Here is an 18,668-nt window from a genome sequence, read left to right on the forward strand (position 1 = left end):
CTGGAAGTCTGAATCTGTGAATATCTTTCCAACTTTACTGAACTTGGGGCCACTACCACCTAAGGAGTGATATATTTAATTTTGAAAAAAGCATTGAGCCAAACTTAAAGCTTTAAGTGCTTTATTAACACGGAACTAAAAATTTTGTATTGTTTTATTATCACAGGTTCTGTCTGAAAAGAGGTGGCATCATTTTAAACAGTGAAATCAAACTAATAAAATGTAATGACCAACCAGTGAGCAATACTGGATTCTGCAAAAACATAAACAACTTTTTTAAAAATCTAAATCTTATCTTAACACAGTTAATGTATTAACTTATTTATGTGTGTATGCATGTATTTATTGATTTATTTAGTACTGTTAACATATCAGAGTTCTGAGTGAGTTTTTGTTAAGATAGGCAAAGGCTATTTATTGATTACATACAGGCTATTAAATGTTTATTAAAAACTAAAAAGCATTTAAAAAAACCAATGCAATTCAATTCAATTCAATTCAGTTTTATTTATATAGCGCCAATTACAGTCAAATTGTCTCGAGACGCTTTACAGAACCCATATGCCTGACCCCCAGAGCAAGCCAAAAGGCGACAGTGGCAAGAAAAACACCCTTTTAACAGGGAAAAAAAACCTTGAGCAGAACCTGGCTCTAATGTGGGGGGACCCATCTGCCTGCTGGCTGGGCGGGTTGACTTAGGCATTTATTGAGTCACTAAAATACTGTAGTACAGACCACATCAGCATGATTATAAGCATCCTCTGGTAAATTAGCTGTCAGCTGTCAGGGTTAATGGTCTCATTTATCTTGTTATTTAATGGATTTTCAAATCATCACCACCCAAAAATGTCGGTGTGAGACTTTCAAGTGGTAGAAATTTTACGCAAAGCCTCAAAGTGCTTGGCAGCTGCAAAGAGAAAACTGGGGGAATCAGAATAAGCTGCACATGCAAAATTATCACATGAACATATTAACAGAACAGTTTTTAATGTAATAGGAAGCTATTCAAGCAGCATGAATTGTCTTAGCATCTGCTAACAAGTCTAAAAGCTCATCTCTGTCCATCAACTTTACATATTTAGAATTTTTCTCCCAGAAAGTAATCCGTGCATATAATGGCTCAGAAGTAAGTATACCCTGTTGCTTCTTCTAGAATGTGCCAATCTATGAAATCCCTGCGTTTTTTGCACCCACCCACCCACCCATAGCCACTCACTGCAGCCCAAGCACTGCAGCTCACCTACAACTCAGCTTGAACACCACAAAATTACTCTGCACTACATAATGGCAAGTAGTAATACTGGAGTAATTTATCCATACATGTTCGACCAAGAAATCAAGGATTGGTTCCTTAGGTTTGTTCCGTATGAGACTCTGGAAGTCTAATCTTTCCAGAGATTCTGTGATTTTAGGGTGGAAATGCTCAGCCATGGTGTCGACTGCTAATTTATTCATGATTTGCCTTCCAGCATATACACGACACTATAGACATGTTTACAAGGTAAAAAACTTGATTTTCAATGCAATTTTTAATACAATGGTGAACATTTTTATATAATAATGCATGGTATCCCTGATCTTTCCTGTAGCTTCACCAGAAGACTGAAATTTTGGGTTGTTATTGAAAAGAAGCTTGTACATGTGTTTAATATGGAAGATCTGTTCCCTCATGAATATGAGCTTTTCCTGCTGCATTAGTCTTTCCATCAATTCCATTTTCCCATGCAGTCAAAACACTTCACTCTCAATCTCGATGTCTCTGCTCCTATCCAATAATCTATCCATGACTCAATCAGGCTGTAGATTCTTTTAAATCATTGCAGTTCTGTCACTTTCTCCCAGCTGCTGAACGTTTTATCCTCCTCTTCTCCATCTCCACATCATCACAGCTAGTTTCCATTAAACCATCTGCTAACTTTGCAATGGGTCTTGTCGTCATGTCTTTTCTCCATTGTGTGTTGTTTGTGTTGTTGTTTTGTCTGTCACTCTATGCACTCCTGAAATCACTTCAATATTTTATGTATTTTTCAGCTGTTAAGCGTCTTATGCAACTGATTTACTTTCATCTTACAAAGCCATCGGGCCAAATTGACTGTTCTCTATTTTTTGAGGTTTTTCACTATTCTTGCAAAACTAATTATACTGCCGTCAGCTTCAGCTGTGCTTTGTTTTTAGTATTTACATGCAGGCCATGTTAGCATTTAGCTCAAAAGACTGCTGTTTTGTTTAGTAGAATAGACTGAAAATCAGCAAGCCCGAGCCAAAACAGGACAAAGGGTACTTTTTTTCATGATTAAAACAATCTGCAAATGATATCTTGATATAAACATGTCCACAAAACATTAGTGTTTCATTTGTACTTCTTTATGTAAGATTTGTTTTCGTGCTTTTTTCTTTTTTTTAATGAATCAGATGAAAATAATGACAATAAATAGGAATTTAAATTATGTTCCAAACCTCTCTGAACTAAGAAGGAAATCAAGGTTCAGCTTGAATCAGTCGCTGTTTCTAAGCTTGTTAACTAAACTTTCAGTCGATGCTGATCTACGAAAGAAACCATAAAGTCCATTTTTGGTTGTTAACCAAACGAATTATTCAATATGAAATCAATAGTCAATCAATAGATGCTAAAGTGCTAAGAGCTCAGGGAGACTGCAGTGTCAGGTGAACATTCTCTACAGTTCCCTCTGAATGGAAACGCAGGCAGGTGTCAGAAATAATCTGTCTTTTAATTTGTGTTGAATAGAGAGTCAATTATGGTGATCAATAATTGCTCATTTCTCCATCCAGTAATGATCATGATAATGAGTGGTAACAATTAAACACAGCTCTAAAAAATGCATATAATTATTTGAAAGTCATTTAGAGGAAAGGAAAGGAAAGGAAAGGAAAGGAAAGGAAAGGAAAGGAAAGGAAAGGAAAGGAAAGGAAAGGAAAGGAGTTATTTTAGAGACCTTGTTCTGCCTACCTTGAATATGCCTCACCTGGTGTGGATGAGGGTTGTGCTGGGAGAACAACGAGTGGTGACTCAAGGCCCCAAAGCGTGGGCTGCTTTTTGTCAGTGTCTTGCTAAATTCAGTGTTGAATGGGTCTTGATTTATTTGACTGTGGCTCCTTTCTCCTGTCGTTCCCCGGGAGTCTGGTGCTGGTGCTCGAAAGGAGAAAAAAGAAATGAAAAGCTCTTTTGATATGATATGACAGAAACACCAAACCTTACTAGAGTAGTAGTTTTTTTATTTCAAAGTTGCTAAAAACTAAACACCTGAGAACCTATCAAGTACCCCGGTGCATACAACTCCAACTTCATGAACTAAACTTCAAGAACAAGTAATGTGTGTTTTGCGTCTGATGGGAAAGAAATGCATCAGGTAAACACATTTTGAGAAAATAAGATTGAAGGACCACTTTACCTCTGAAAACAGGCTGCAGCTCAAAACTTCTGGTAGTCAATGTTTGTGTTGCTTTGGTTGCTAAGAAACCTCAGCTGAACAATGGCATCTGTGTACTGGCACACTCAGTCAGGAGTTTAGACTGGATGTGCAAAGCAAGTGCAATTTACCTATTCTATAATATTCTATAATTATGTATTGTATGAACAGGTGAAAAATGAAATTAATGCAGAGAGGAGAGACACTTTGCACCTGACCACACATGTAGTTTTATCTGATTGTAGTTCTATGTAGAGGAGTTACAGAAAAAAAAACAATGTCTTACCAGAAAAATCTGTTTTAATTTACATATTTAACCCTAAAAGCTAACTGCAGACGTTAGCTTCTCCTCTGCTCATGCATATATACATTTTAATGCAGCCCAGTTCCCAATAAATCTGCTTTTATTTAGCTATTATTCAGTTTTTCTGTTGTCAGGCCATGGAAAAGTGTGAAAAAGTTAACTGGCAAGTTTCCAAACTGCTGTTCTGTTTTGTTAAAACACTGATTTTATGACTGCAATGTTATCTAACAACCCCAGTGCAGTGATGAGTTAACATGAACAGATGAACAACGAATTCAGCAATTATTTCAAGGTAAAATAATTGTTCAGAGAGAAAGTTAGGAGCGACTGAAAGCCTTGATCTCGCACTCATTCACGGTTCAGCAGTGTGCTGGTTGGTCAACTGTTTTGCTCTGTGCTGCTGATCATAGATGCAGAGAGAGTTTTCTTCCTGAAGGGGGTGTGGACAGCAGTTCCATTTAAAGCAACATACACTGAAACAAGCCGTTTAGAGATCAAACTGAAATCTTCCCTGTTTATAATTGAAAATTGATACACATAAGAGTTCAGATGCAGTTGAGAGTGATGGCTATGCGGCTGCTGTTTGTCGTCATTGTGGTTTTGTTTTTGTGTGTCTGCATTTCATTTCATTTATTCATTTATTTTTAAAATGGGACAATTTGTATTAATGTACATTTTCATGTAAATACGATAGATTGTAGCCATACAGGTAATTTCCTTCTAAAGTCTCATTGGCAGATCAAAATTAGAGAACATCATAAGACTATAACTGAACAAAAACATATATATATATATATATATATATATATATATATATATATATATATATATATATATATATATATATATACATATATATATATATATAAATAAAAAAGAATAAAAAATGATAACACTTAGTGGACATAACAGACAAAAGCTGAGATGTTGAGGCAGCTACCAACCACTAATTAATTAACATTTACACTTGATTCTATTGCAAATATCTGTTTTTTGCTGTTGCACATATCCCTCTACATTATTGCACAGTCATATTACACTTATCTATGAATGTGTATTGTTGAGTGAAAGAAATTAACCATGGGTTGTCATCAGTCCAAATCAGGTGAGAGTCGTTGTTCAAATGTGAAATCAATTAATAAATTTCATAAAGAACAATCCGAATCTAAGTCTGATGCATTCACAGGTAAAGTTAAATTTCATGCATTTATGGTGGTCAGTGTAGCAGGAATCCAGTCATTAGTCAGAGCTAAGAACACAGATGAGAAACTGAAGATCATTGTTCTTTTTCAGGAAGAATGGAGTAAGATAAAGAATAAAGAGGTTGAATCTGGACTTAACACAGAACCCGACTCAGGATCAGGCTCAGTTTCAGGAAATGGTGATGTAGAAAAAGGACAGAGTAATGATGAGTTGATGAAAAAGGATAAATAGTCTGGATGTTCTTCACCTGTTTTTCTTCAAAGTGATAGGATGGAGGAGTCAGAGCTTTCTGAAACTAATGCAGCTTTCCCTAAATGCATGTTTGTTAACACAGCTGTGTGTCAGCGTTGGAGCTCAGCAGAGGCCAGAGATATAGTGTTTAGTGTAGCAGATCCTTTCACTAGCTTGGTGAAATATTTTGATTGGTTGTGGGTTACAGCTGCATTGTATAATGTTCTGGTTCCAGACATGAAGGTATTGTTGCATTGCACCTATGGCACAGAGTGGTCTGTGTTTGAGGAATCTTTTGATCTACCTCCCAGTGAGAATGTGCAGTGACCCGACAACCTAGACGTGCAGACATGGTTAACAGAGAAAGTTAAAAAGGCAGTATTTAAGCATGTGCACTGTACTGCTAAACCTTTCAAGGTTAATGTTTGTGTGAAGGATGATGATGATGAGCTCGTGGCAACATTTATTGAACGGTTTGAGGAAATGTGGGAGTCAGTGATGGGTTGTGATATTAATGACAATGCAATGGTTTTTGGCATACTTCTAGAGAATGTACATTGTGAGATTTCTTGCAGGTATAGAGTGTGAAATAAGTTATGGTGTAGTAGTATGTGGGTAGACTCAATGCATGTGTTGATGGAAATGTACAAGGATGGTTGTTTGTCCACTGAATGATCTGCTAAGGTTGAATAAATGTTTCAGGTCACAGATGGGCCACAGCGTCCTTTTTGTCGGAAGGCCGTTTCCTGAACAGAGCAGAAATGCAGACGATGGTGGAAATGTAGGAGAATGAGACACTGGGCCAGAGACTGCAGAGCACATAGGAGCTAATGAGTAGAATGGAATGTTTTCAACTTAGTAAAGTGTAGAGTTTAACATTCCTCTATAGAAAATCTAATATGAACAGTATTAAAAAGGAAAGGGATCAATTCAAAAAAAATTTTTTTTAAATAAAATGGATCTTTTCTTTGATACGACTTCAGCATGTAATGGTTTGGTATTGCTGTGCTCAATACTGAGAAAGGAAAATTTCCGCTGCTGTGGATTTAAATGAATGATAATGTTAAAAGTTAACTATATTAAATAAAGTAATGCCTCTGTAGTAAATAAACTAGTGTTAAACTTTTAACCTCTGTAGTTTAAGGAAATTATATAAATAACTAATTTATTTTTGTTTCATCATGAGAAAATGAAACTTGTACAGAGTAAATTGAGGGCAGGATAAATAGAAAAAGAAGATCAATTGGTAAAATGAGTGAAATATATTACAAGGTGTGCCTATCAATAGGAGAGCAAAATATTTTGTAAAATGCAGTGCATCATTATTTAAATTGAAGATGTTAATTGATAAAAGAGCTATACTTTCTGCTGTATGTTTCACTGATAATGTTAGTATTCCTAGTTCAAAATTAATCGCTGCTAGGAGTTTGAGGCACCCCATAATTAAATCATTTTTTTGAACAAGCTTACATTAGAAAAGTAGGTTTAGATGTGGAACATAGTTTGTGATTCTTGCAGGAACACTTTTGAGTGTGATGGGAAGAGACTTTCTTAGTAAATGAAACACTGGTATTAATTGCACTTCAGGTTACTTGTTTGTAGACAAAAATAAAATCAGGTGAGCATTTGTAGTCAACAAATGATTTTTAATATTGTTAGACTGTGGCAAGTTTTAACATGGAAAGGCAGTGGTATTGATGGTTTGTCTAGCAATTCTTTTTGAAAAATGTTTTTGTTGGCCTTTTTTTATCAGACAGTTGCAGTGAGAGACAGGACACGGGAGAATACATGTAGCAAATGGCCACAAGCGGGAATCGAACCTGGGCCAGCTGCAACCAGCCCCCGTACACGGGTCAGTCACTTAACATGCTGAGCTATACAGGCGCTCCTTGTCTAGTGATTCTTAGTTTACCACTGAGTTTCCATTGAAGAATTTGTCGAGTCGAGTCGAGTCGAGTCGAGTCGAGTCGAGTCGAGTCGAGTCGAGTCGAGTCGAGTCGAGTCGAGTCGAGTCGAGTCGAGTCGAGTCGAGTCGAGTCGAGTCGAGTCGAGTCGAGTCGAGTCGAGTCGAGTCGAGTCGAGTCGAGTCGAGTCGAGTCGAGTCGAGTCGAGTCGAGTTGAGTTGAGTTGAGTTGCGCAGCGCTTCGCAGAGTGACGCAGCGCTTCGCAGAGTGACGCAGCACTTCGCAGAGTGACGCAGCACTTCTTCCTGCAACAATAACAGAGAAACACGTTGCAGTGACTGACGTTCTTCCTGCAACAATAACAGACAAACAAGTTGCAGCGACTGACGTTCTTCCTGCAACAATAACAGAAAAACAAGTTGCAGCGACTGACGTTCTTCCTGCAACAATAACAGAAACAAGTTGCAGCGACTGACGTTCTTCCTGCAACAATAACAGAGAAACAAGTTGCAGCGACTGACGTTCTTCCTGCAACAATAACAGAGAAACAAGTTGCAGCGACTGACGTTCTTCCTGCAACAATAACAGAGAAGCAAGTTGCAGCACCCGACGTTCTTCCTGCAACAATAACAGAAATAAGTTGCAGCGACTGACGTTCTTCCTGCAACAATAACAGAGAAACAAGTTGCAGCAACTGACGTTCTTCCTGCAACAATAACAGAGAACCAAGTTGCAGCACCCGACGTTCTTCCTGCAACAATAACAGAAACAAGTTGCAGCGACTGACGTTCTTCCTGCAACAATAACAGAGAAACAAGTTGCAGCGACTGACGTTCTTCCTGCAACAATAACAGAAACAAGTTGCAGCGACTGACGTTCTTCCTGCAACAATGACAGAGAACCAAGTTGCAGCACCCGACGTTCTTCCTGCAACAATAACAGAAACAAGTTGCAGCGACTGACGTTCTTCCTGTGACAATAGTTTACAATCCAAACAATTTTTTCAATAAAGGTTTTTGTTTTTATTGACAACAAACTTGTACAAAACATTAAAAAAAAAAAAAAAAAAAATCGATTCTTGCGATTTCTCACGATGATCTATAAATACAAAAGGCAATCAGTGCAGTCAAATGGAGTCAAGTGGAATGGAGTCGAGTCGACACCAGAATGTGGCAACAATCACAAAACTCCTTGTGCAACATCCTCCAGGAAGGTCCGCGTCACCTTTGAAACATTTATCAGTAGGTCAGTTCAAAATCCAGCCAGTCACGCTTAAGCAGGTGATGTATTTTACGCAGACTACACTTTTATCAGTCCCCCCCCCCCCCCGTCTTGATAGAATCTAAAAGCACAGATGTCAGCACAAATGATGGTCTAGACTAAACAGTGTGTGCTTTCATTTCTTACCCATTTTCAAATTGTCTTTGAAGGTTGTTAGGTCTTCATGGCAGAATGATTTCCACCTTCGTGGAAGCTGAAGGTTTCTGCTTGAATATTTCTGATCTTCATCAGGTGTATTTGTTACCCGGTAATGCTTTGTAGCACATGGTCTGGGGGAGGAAAACATCAAAAAAAAAAAAAATGTGTTGAAGTATAGAAAGCTGAAAGCCACACACTAGTGCATATATATGAAGCATTGCATTTTATCCATGAGGAAATTCACCTGTGTGGGTTTTAAACGTTTATGAGGATTTATACATGAATAACCTAAACTAATCCATCAAAACTGGATACTTACCACAGGAAGAAACTCAGCTGAAGGGGTAGGTAGGAAACCCAAACAAGAACTGGCAGGGGTACAAGGGCAGCATCGTGTCCAAGAAGCTCTGGTGGTCATGAGTTGATGCAGGATATGCAAGTCCATGGTGGAGCAGAGAGTGAATGACAGAGCTGGCTTATATGCTGGGAGGTGGAATTGCAAACAGGCGACTGGTGTGAGCCAATTACGGCAGCTGATTCTCATTGCTGCAATCAGACCGCAGGCAGGTGGAACAGTCAGGGAGGAAGGGCTGAAAGCGGACAAGCAAAATCTGATTAGGAAAACAGAGAAGGCTACAAAATTCAACAAAGACTCTAAACTAACAACAGAGGGGAAATTTAAGAAAACCATAAATGAATAACCTAAACTAATCCATCAAAACCGGATACTTACAACGGGAAGAAACTCAGCTGAAGGGGTAGGTAGGAAACCCATACAGGAACTGGCAGGGCTACGAGGGCAGAGTCGTGTCCAAGAAGCTCTGGTGGTCATGAGCTGACGCAGGATATGCAAGTCCATGGTGGAGCAGGGAGTGAATGACAGAGCTGGCTTATATGCTGGGAGGTGGAATTGCAAACAGGCGACTGGTGTGAGCCAATTACGGCAGCTGATTCTCATTGCTGCAATCAGACCGCAGGCAGGTGGAACGGTCAGGGAGGAAGGGCTGAAAGCGGACAAGCAAAATCTGATTAGGAAAACAGAGAAGGCTACAAAATTCAACAAAGACTCTAAACTAACAACAGAGGGGAAATTTAAGAAAACCATAAATGAATAACCTAAACTAATCCATCAAAACCGGATACTTACAACGGGAAGAAACTCAGCTGAAGGGGTAGGTAGGAAACCCATACAGGAACTGGCAGGGCTACGAGGGCAGAGTCGTGTCCAAGAAGCTCTGGTGGTCATGAGCTGACGCAGGATATGCGACTCCGTGGTGGAGCAGGGAGGGAATGACAGAGCTGGCTTATATGCTGGGAGGTGGAATTGCAAACAGGCGACTGGTGTGAGCCAATTACGGCAGCTGATTCTCATTGCTGCAATCAGACTGCAGGCAGGTGGAACAGTCAGGAAGCAGAGAGACACAGTAGAAAGTTTTAATCACAGATTAAAGTGTGGCTAAATGCAAAGAAGAAAAAAAACCAGCAGGAGAAAAAGGTGAAACACTTAAGGAGTCATTTACTATGAAAGTCTAAAAACAACAGACTTAAAGCTTTATTAAACAGGATGATAAAACAAGGCTGAGTATTGAAAGATTTGATTTCACAGATTCAACTCTATAATCAGTCCTATCAGTTCTCAAATCTCTGAAAATGTGGTTTCTTACTCATTTCATTAACAAAACAGAATGAATTAAGACTCCAATAACTCTTCATTAACAAATCTGAATGTCCCTTGAGCTACTTCCTCCCCGTTTTAGACAGCAAAAAGCCTTTAAAAAAAAAAAAAAAAAAAGAATCAGTGTAGATTAGTTTAAACCTAGAGATCGTGCTGTTATCTTTATATTCAAATGGAATCAGGAGTTAAAACAATGCAAGAAATAGGCAGAAAAGCCTGAGAGCTGTATGTGTGTTTGACCAAGATGAGTTTTAATAAGCTGAACAAAACATACTCCTACAACAGCCTTTTCATATTCAACCCAACACTTAACTGAATGGAAGACAGTTATCATGCACACTACTTCTGGCTCTAGGCTCATCTCACCAGAATACTTGTCACTCTTTGTTTGTATAGTACTCTTTTGTATGTTGTGCCTTTTATCCTTCACCGCCAGTGTTTGCTAAATAATGAAAGGATATCATCTGTACGTTCTTGTTACATGTTGCCACATTGTGAATTGAATTATGAGTAAGTATGTATTGTAAGTTATCATGAACACTTTTCTGCTCCTGACAGGGATCTTAAAATAGTATAATGTATAACAGGGGTATATTATAGCAAAACAATAGACAGATGATGCAGCTGCGTTGTGTTTAACTGATGCCACATTAAAACAACAGCTCCAGGGCAAAGATGTCTCATTTAAATGAAATGCCTGTTGCCTTGACTCCTCAGATTGCGGACGTACAAACTGGGAAATGAGATGAGGCATCAAATTGTTCTGATCGACCTCCACAAAATCATTCAGCAAAATGTGAGTGCAGTCCATGTTGTTGGCAGCATGTAAACAGTAAGTTAATGCCCTGAATCGGTCCTGTAGCTTGCTACATTAGAATAGCATGCTAACATTTCTGTTATTCTAGCTCACTCCTTGTTTTTGTTAGTTTTTTGAATTACGTTAAGTATGTCCCCGTCACAAGGTCTGGATAGCTTTCAGCGCATGTGTTTTTTTCTGCCCACATTTTGGTGATTTCAGCCTCCAGGCTTCAGCCTACTATCCCACCACCTGCTCTGTAGTTGGTTACCAAGCAAGTCCAAAGAATTTGTGCTTGTCCTCCTTGGTTTTTTTGTTTTTGTTTCTTTTTGTAGATTTTTCTGCATTGTTAAATCCTTCTCCACCTGTTATTCAGCTCTTGGGTTGATCATTATTATTATTATTATTATTATTATTATTATTATTATTATTATTATTATTATTATTATAATAACAAAGCCTATATTTTGCTGAGAGAAAAACTTCCTTTGTTTGTCAAATGGAAGGGGATGCATTCATTTTGAAATGCCAATAAACTGTTTGTTTGATGTCAAACCAAAGCGACTGATGGAACAGTTCATATGCAATTTAAATGCATTCATTTAACATTAAGAGACAGCTCGAGGGCGCTCGTATAGCGCAACGCGTTGAGCGGGCAACCCATATACAGGCGCTGGTCCCCGACAGTTTGTACAGAAAAATACTTTTTACTGAGAGAGGAGTCAAACCTGGGTTATTTCATCTTTAGCTCTATTCCTGGCTGATAAGTGCAATGCATACAAATATCCCACCTCTGTTTGGTGGGATGAAAAACACATTAAAAGTCATCTCCCATGGGTATAAAGCTTTAAAACATTGACACCGCTTTGAAAAACAAAGTTATACAATAACACTGAATAAATCATTAAAAAACATTGACGAAAAAAATAGCAGAGGTAAAACAGGGAGTGATAATGAAAAATTTTGAGGGGCCCACATAGGTGAGTCCTTGGACTTTATTTACTTATTTTTCCAAACCAATGCTCAGGTAAGAAGCTTCAGCACCAGGAGGCTTAGCAGAGCCTAACGGAAGACAGAAGGGGAGCATGCTGTGCTTTAAAGCTAAATCAGCTAAATCAATAGTAAATCACAGGGAGACGTGAATGGGAGTAATGTATGTTCTTCTCCTGGAATTTGTTGAAAACCAGCAGCAGCAGAAACTGCAGTGTTAGTAGAGAATGACTAACGGGGTAAAGCAAACAGTAGATCATGCAGTAGAGCTGCAAGGATTAATCACAAAGGTGCCGGTCAGTAGAAGAAACCGTGACTTTAAAGGTCAAACACTCCCGTTGTGGGAGAATGTTAGGGGAAAAAGCGAGCCTCGATAATGAAAATCAGGGTAGGGATGCAAAAATTCATCTCCAGCCAGCTAAGAAAACCAGGAAAATATCATCAGTATAGAGTTGGAAATTAGTGATTGTGATGTTTATGAAATATGCAAGCAAATGGTGACACATGGAAGACAAATGTAGTTTTAAAACAACTGCCCCCTGTAGGACAATGCTGGGGCAACAACTTTCTCAAATAAAACCACAGAATGATTTGTCAAAATCATTGGCAATGTTTTAGAAATAAAAGCATATCCTGTTCTAATATGGCAGTGGAGGTTTGGTTACAATAGTTAAAAATACGATTGATTTAGTTTCACTTTACTAACTAAGGGTAGTTTATTGGAATGTCTGTTGTTCTCAGGCCTCTTTTGAAAAAGAGACTAGATTAAATAACGTTTAAGGAGGGCTTTTATTTCACAGTTAAGATAATAACCACTTTGTCAAACATGAGGAAATATCACAGTGAAAAAACTAATTTCTTCCGTGTGGATGAGCATATGACGTTTCAAATAACTTGACTGCCTGAAAGATTTCCCACACTGGTTACAACAATGTGTTTGTAGACTGATCCAGCTCTCCTTTACTGAAACCACTCCCACCCTCATCAAGACATCTGTACAGATCCCAGCAGGTCTGGTCCTATGGAGCAAAAAACAAAGTGTCAGTCACAGCAGTGCAAGAGGACAATAAATGGCAAATGCTACTGAATTACACAGGAAGAGGTAAGGGTGTAGCAGTACACAAAAATCACTGTTGGGCACACACACACTCAGCTTTGAGATCATGGTTCATTATGTTCAGAGCGTAAAATGGGAACAAGAAATACAAAGCATTACAGTGCTTCTTTTATCCTTTATTCAAATTAAACACGGGTGTGATGAACAGACTATGACTGCATTTTCTCAAAAAAGCCTGTCAACACTGCTGTAAGTGGCAGCAACTTACTAACAACAAAGTAAAATTTACAAAAGTAAATTCAAATCTTTTTTTTTTTTTACGCTATTTTTTTGGCTTTTTATCGGCTTTATTTAGGCACAGTGAGATAGAGACAGGAAACAGGGGAGAAGAGTTGGGGGAAGACATGCAGCAAAGGGCCGCGAGCGGGAATCGAACCCGGGCCGCTGCGTCGGGGGCCAGCTCTGTACATGCGTCACCCGCGTAACACGTTGAGCCATACGGGTGTTACAGCAAGGCCTTGAAGCATTTGGAAGATTATAGAAGTGCATATTGTGCTGACCTCAATATCATCCAAAATAACCAACACAAATGTGTGTAAAATGTTGATAGCTGTTTTATACAGCTAAAACAAAGGACACCGATGCGTATAATATGTGTACAGGACATTGAAAACATATCATCATGTTCATTTTATGTTTACCCAGTCGTCCTCATCAAATTAAGAAACGTCATCAAATATGAAGCAAAAAAAAAAAAACGTCAATCATTTATTTAGAGACTTTAAAGATTGAATGGAGTCAAACTGACCCCAAAAGTAATAGGAGGGCTAACTATATAGAGCAGTGATCATCAACTGGCGGCCCGCGGGCCGAATCCGGCCCGCCGAACCGTCCAATCCGGCCCCCGACTGGATTCCAAAATTGTGAGGATCAAAGAGAAAATATCATGCGGTCCACACTATTAAAGCAACTGAAAACAACAATAACTGAGACTCTTAACTATCAGTAATCCCCACCATTTATGACTCTATTTAGGCTACATTCCGAAATGAGGACAGACTCGCTGCACTGTTTAACATTTATTGTTTCACACAGTTCTTTTTTTTAACATAACTTTTCCTCATGCCCTTACTTAACATTTGGTTTTTATTTCAAAGTCTCAACAACAAGCTTCAAACTAGTAGACTTCTCAGGACAAAAAAAGGAGGAAAAACCAACTGGCATAACTTAAAATAGCATGGTAAATAAATACTAACCTGGTACCAGAACAAAACAGGTCACAAATAATGTTCGCACATCAAATAAAACGTTAAGTGGGCTATAGCGATTTCAGATCACAAGGCTGAAATGGGCTCCTCACACTGCTTAATGGCTGAAGTTACATTTCCCCTCTGACACCAACTTTTTCACATCAGGCTTGGCCGCTGTCAGACTTATGCGCAAACAGTCCTCCAAAGACTGGTTTGACAGTCGGTTCCTCTCGTGTGTTTTTATCGAGTTCATCTTGGAGAACGCAGCCTCGCAGGTGTAGGTTGAACCCAACATGGTGAGCACATACATAGCCAGCGTCTTCAATGTGCCATAGTCCTCGGGACAAGACATCCAGAATGCGCTCAGGCTTTCAGCACCATGGAGAGCAGCCTGGATTTCAGTCAGCTCGCTCTGAATGGACGCCTCGTCCAACGGCATCATTTTCACTACGTTTGTGGAGAATTGTGGTGTTGTCCTCCAGCGGAAGCAATGCCAGCAGGTCCTCTCGGAAATCTTTGCCATCAAAGTATCTGACAAAAACGCACAACTGTGAAATATCCGTGTTGTCAGTGGACTCATCAATAGCCAGTGAAATGTATTTGGCTTCCTTGATCCCGTCAATGACAGCTGGCTGGACATGCTCTGCCAAGACGTGGACACGACGTGCAGCAGTTGAAGCAGAGAGAGGCATTTGTTTGACAGATGCAATAACTCTGTCCATGGATTTGTCGGGGGCACCGTTCCTCCAGAACGGTGACCATGCTCTCCTTTAAAAGCTCACTTTCCGTGAAAGGCCGGTTATGTTTGCAAAGCACCCAGGCAGCCTGCAGAGATGCACACCTTACTCTCTCTTGATCAGTTAAAGTTCGAGTAATAATGCCATTTGCACGGGTGCAGGCAGATTTCAATGTGGCCATTTTTCTCTGACGGGCCTCTGACTGCTCAGGATATGAATCCTTGAAATTTGTATGTTTAGTGTTGTGGTGACAGCGCAGATTATATTCTTTTGCAACAGCAACAGTTTCGTTGCAAATGAGGCATACAGGTGACGCATTTCGGAAGGTTGGCATGATAAATGCCTACTTTTCAGTCCAGTCATTATTAAAGGATCTGTTTTCCACATCCCTAACCTAAACAGCTACCACAGCATTCTGCAGCACCATGCAGAACCCTCTGGTCAGGGGTTTATCCTACAGCAAGATAATGACCCAGAACATCAGTCCACGCTCTGCCAGAACTACTTTAGGAACAAAGAACCAGACGATGAGCTTGAAAACATGGAGTGTCAGCACAGTCTCCAGACTTCAACCCCATGGAGCTGGTTTGGGATGAATTGGACAGAAGAGTGAAAGTAAAACAACCTACAAGTGCCACACATTTATGGGAACTTCTGCAACAGGGTTGGGAAGAACTTTCTGAAGAATATTTGATTTCTATTGTGGAAAGAATGCCACGAGTGTGTTCAGCTGTTGTATCTGGCAAAGGCGGCTACTTTGATGAGTCAATAGTTTAGAATACATTTTGGTTTCTAAATAGGTTTTTTTGAACATCATTTGTTTATGTGTTCTATGCTTTCATTTCAGAGTACAATGAGACATGAACATGCATACTTTCCAATACAGAACTGGAAACATTTAGGTGTTCTAAAACTTTTGACCGGTAGTGAGTGTGTGTGCGCACACACACACACACACACACTCATGAACGCACACAGGGAGAGAGAGCAATGTTTCATACCTTATAGGACATAAGATCAGCAAGAAGCATGACGTGACGCCGGTCGATGCTCATTCCGTGGTTGACCATGGTGTACTGAACCTCATTGATGATGGTGGATCTTGCAGCCTCAATACCCAAAGTCCTCTCAACCTGAACAAAGACACAGAGCAGCTTGTAAAGAAGAAAAAACATTCTGACATTAGTCCAGGATGTTGGGTAGAATATAAATATATAAATTGGATTAGTCAAGAGGTTTAAATTTCTTACTATAAAAATAAAGTGTCTTGAGACAATTTGACCTCTAATTGGTGTTATATAAATAAATTGAATTAAAACTGTATGTATCTTGTAATGTTGGAGTAATTCAGCCATATATGTTGGAAAACACATTTTCTTTGGCCATTAATCAGTTGATTGTTTTCTCCACTAATTCATTTCTTGTTATGGTTTATAAAATGTCAAACCCAAATATATTCAGGTTACTGTCATAAAAAACAAAAAGATTTACATTCATGATGCAGGAATCAGGCAGTTTTTCACTTTTTATCTTAGTTTAGTCAGAAAGATAGTTGATAATGTGTGACTTGTTGCAGCTTGTGAGCCGTAAAAGGTTTTAATCTTTGGGGCCGAGTGTCAAAAAACATTTAGAAACCAACATCAACAAAACACTCAACAAAGATTTGAACATCATTAAGGGGAAATCCAACTTTTGCATGACAATGTCTAATTAAAGGACATTAATTTCCAATGTAAATGTGTGATATTCATCCTCTGGAGCTTTCTCTTCACATCGTCTTCCACCTGGACTGGTTTAGTCGGGAGCATGTGCAACAAACATTTGAAAAACTGCACTTTAACATCAATGAATGACACTGAAGTTTAATCTCTACATAAATGAGACTGAGTCTGGATGTGCTGCTCTGTCATTAACTCCTAAGTTCAGGGAAAGTTCAAACAAAAGAGGACAGTTCAGATAAGACTTGAGAATGAGCTTATTCTGAACAAACATCTCAGACTTTCTGAGCTTCAGCACCTCTAGCAAGATATTTTAACAACAAGCAACTCAAGAGATCCAGAAGTTGGAGAGAGTTAGCTTTAGCTGAGCCAAAGAACATGTGGGACGTTAATCTAGCAAACATTTCAGACTTTCTCTGTGAATTCTGAGAAATAATTTCCTATTTAATGACAGAGCTACACATCTTAACTCAGTCTCATTAAAACAGACTCTAATTCAGTGTCATCCATCCATATTAAAGTGCACTTACCCAAAATGTTTGTTCCATGAGCTCCAACAAAACCTGTCCAGGTAGAAGGCCACTTTGACAAACAGGAAGTGGACGATTCCAAGAAGATTTATATTATTATTATTCATTCACTCACACATTCTCACTCGGCGGTGGTAAACTACGTTTGTAGTCACAGCTGCCCTGGGGCAGATTGACGGAAGCGTGGCTGACAATCTGCGCCTACGGCCCCTCCGACCACCACCAACATTCACACGCATTCATACTCCAGTGTGAGTAGCAGCACTGGAGGCCAGGTGGGTAAAGTGTCTTGCCCAAGGACACAACAGCACATGACTAGGACAGAGTGGGAATCGAAACGCCGACCTTTCGATCATTGGATGACCCGCTCTACCACCTGAGCCACAGCCACCCCACGGTAGGTATAATACATTAGCTCAAATACATCACTAAAAATTGAGCTGTTATAAATTAGCTGTAGTACAATAGATGCAAACAAATGAACACTCGGGCTGGGGCTGGAACTATTACAAATTCACAATCTGCTGTTAATGTCTTCTCTGGAACTTTTACACTGCATGCTGTGACCTCTGACCTCTTCATCATTCTACTAACAAGTCAGGACTCTGGGATTAAATCTGGGAAAAGTCATGTTGTTGATGGACCAATAGATGGCAGCAGAGACTCAGACACAAATCTCTGTCCCTGCAACCCATCAATAATCAATAATAACACTGATACATTATCAACCAATCGTATTTTGGTCATTTTGTACATATTTCTGGTAGTTTTAGCTCATATTTTGGTCATTTTGTTCATATTTATGGTAGTTTCATCTCATATTTTGGTCATTTTATTCATATTTGTGGTATTTTTTTGTCATATGTTGGTCATATTATATATATATATGTATTTCTGGTAGTTTTATCTGTGTGTGTGTGTGTGTGTGTGTGTGTGTGTGTGTGTGTGTGTGTGTGTTTATACATATATGAAGAAATGTGTAAATTGAATGGAAAGTCCAGTGGGAGTCTGAGTGTCACCAAGTCAGAGTTTATGTCTCAACTGCGGACGTTAGAGAAGACAGGCGGAGACAGTCTTAGTGGGCGGAGCTAAACTACCTGAAACCCGTGTTTCATTCGTTATAGATCTCATTCCGTCATTCTGAAATCAGTTTATTTCTCCCCCTCTTCTCTGTAACTATTTAGTTTAGAATTCTTTGCCTCTCCTGACAACTTTTGATAGAACAGCAGAAAAATACCTTCAATTATTACAATATCACTGTGATTCTCCACTGTGTATTATGCAGAATTGTAATATGATAGCAATTTATTTGTGTTGTGTTCATTATTGATGCCTTTAACCCTTCCATGCATAGAGGTCATGACAGTGTGCAGCTCTTCTAAAGCTGTTTTCTTGTATGTGCATGAGTTTTGATGGCATAGTTGGA

At 39.2% G+C, this 18,668-nt stretch overlaps 1 protein-coding gene and 1 long non-coding RNA gene across 5 annotated transcripts in view; both read right to left on the reverse strand.

Annotated features, from left to right (window-relative positions):
• Positions 1-7,287: 7,287 nt before the first annotated feature.
• Positions 7,288-11,637, reverse strand: LOC129350685 (uncharacterized). Of its 2 annotated transcripts, XR_008604166.1 has the most exons (5): positions 9,637-11,637; positions 9,223-9,493; positions 8,809-9,079; positions 8,478-8,620; positions 7,288-7,375 (listed from the first exon to the last, which is right to left on the reverse strand). It is a non-coding gene; the product is annotated as an uncharacterized LOC129350685 (long non-coding RNA). The 2 variants fall into 2 exon arrangements; XR_008604165.1 differs by lacking the exon at positions 7,288-7,375 and having other exon boundaries at positions 8,397-8,620; positions 9,637-11,636.
• A 271-nt stretch (positions 11,638-11,908) lies between these two features.
• LOC129350684 (DNA-directed RNA polymerase III subunit RPC1-like) overlaps positions 11,909-18,668 on the reverse strand; it is a 9,058-nt gene continuing 2,298 nt past the window's right edge. For all 3 annotated transcript variants that reach the window (XR_008604163.1, XM_055017960.1, XM_055017961.1), the window contains exons 2-3: positions 15,996-16,127; positions 11,909-12,969 (exon numbers count right to left, since the gene is read on the reverse strand). Coding sequence is in view for 2 of the 3 variants with exons in the window: in XM_055017960.1 (XP_054873935.1) it covers positions 12,874-12,969; positions 15,996-16,127 (228 nt within the window). In the remaining variant the exon portion in view is untranslated. The remainder of the gene's footprint in view (positions 12,970-15,995; positions 16,128-18,668) is intronic.

Source organism: Amphiprion ocellaris, chromosome 15 (genome assembly GCF_022539595.1).
Source record: "Amphiprion ocellaris isolate individual 3 ecotype Okinawa chromosome 15, ASM2253959v1, whole genome shotgun sequence".
Lineage (NCBI taxonomy): Eukaryota > Metazoa > Chordata > Actinopteri > Pomacentridae > Amphiprion > Amphiprion ocellaris.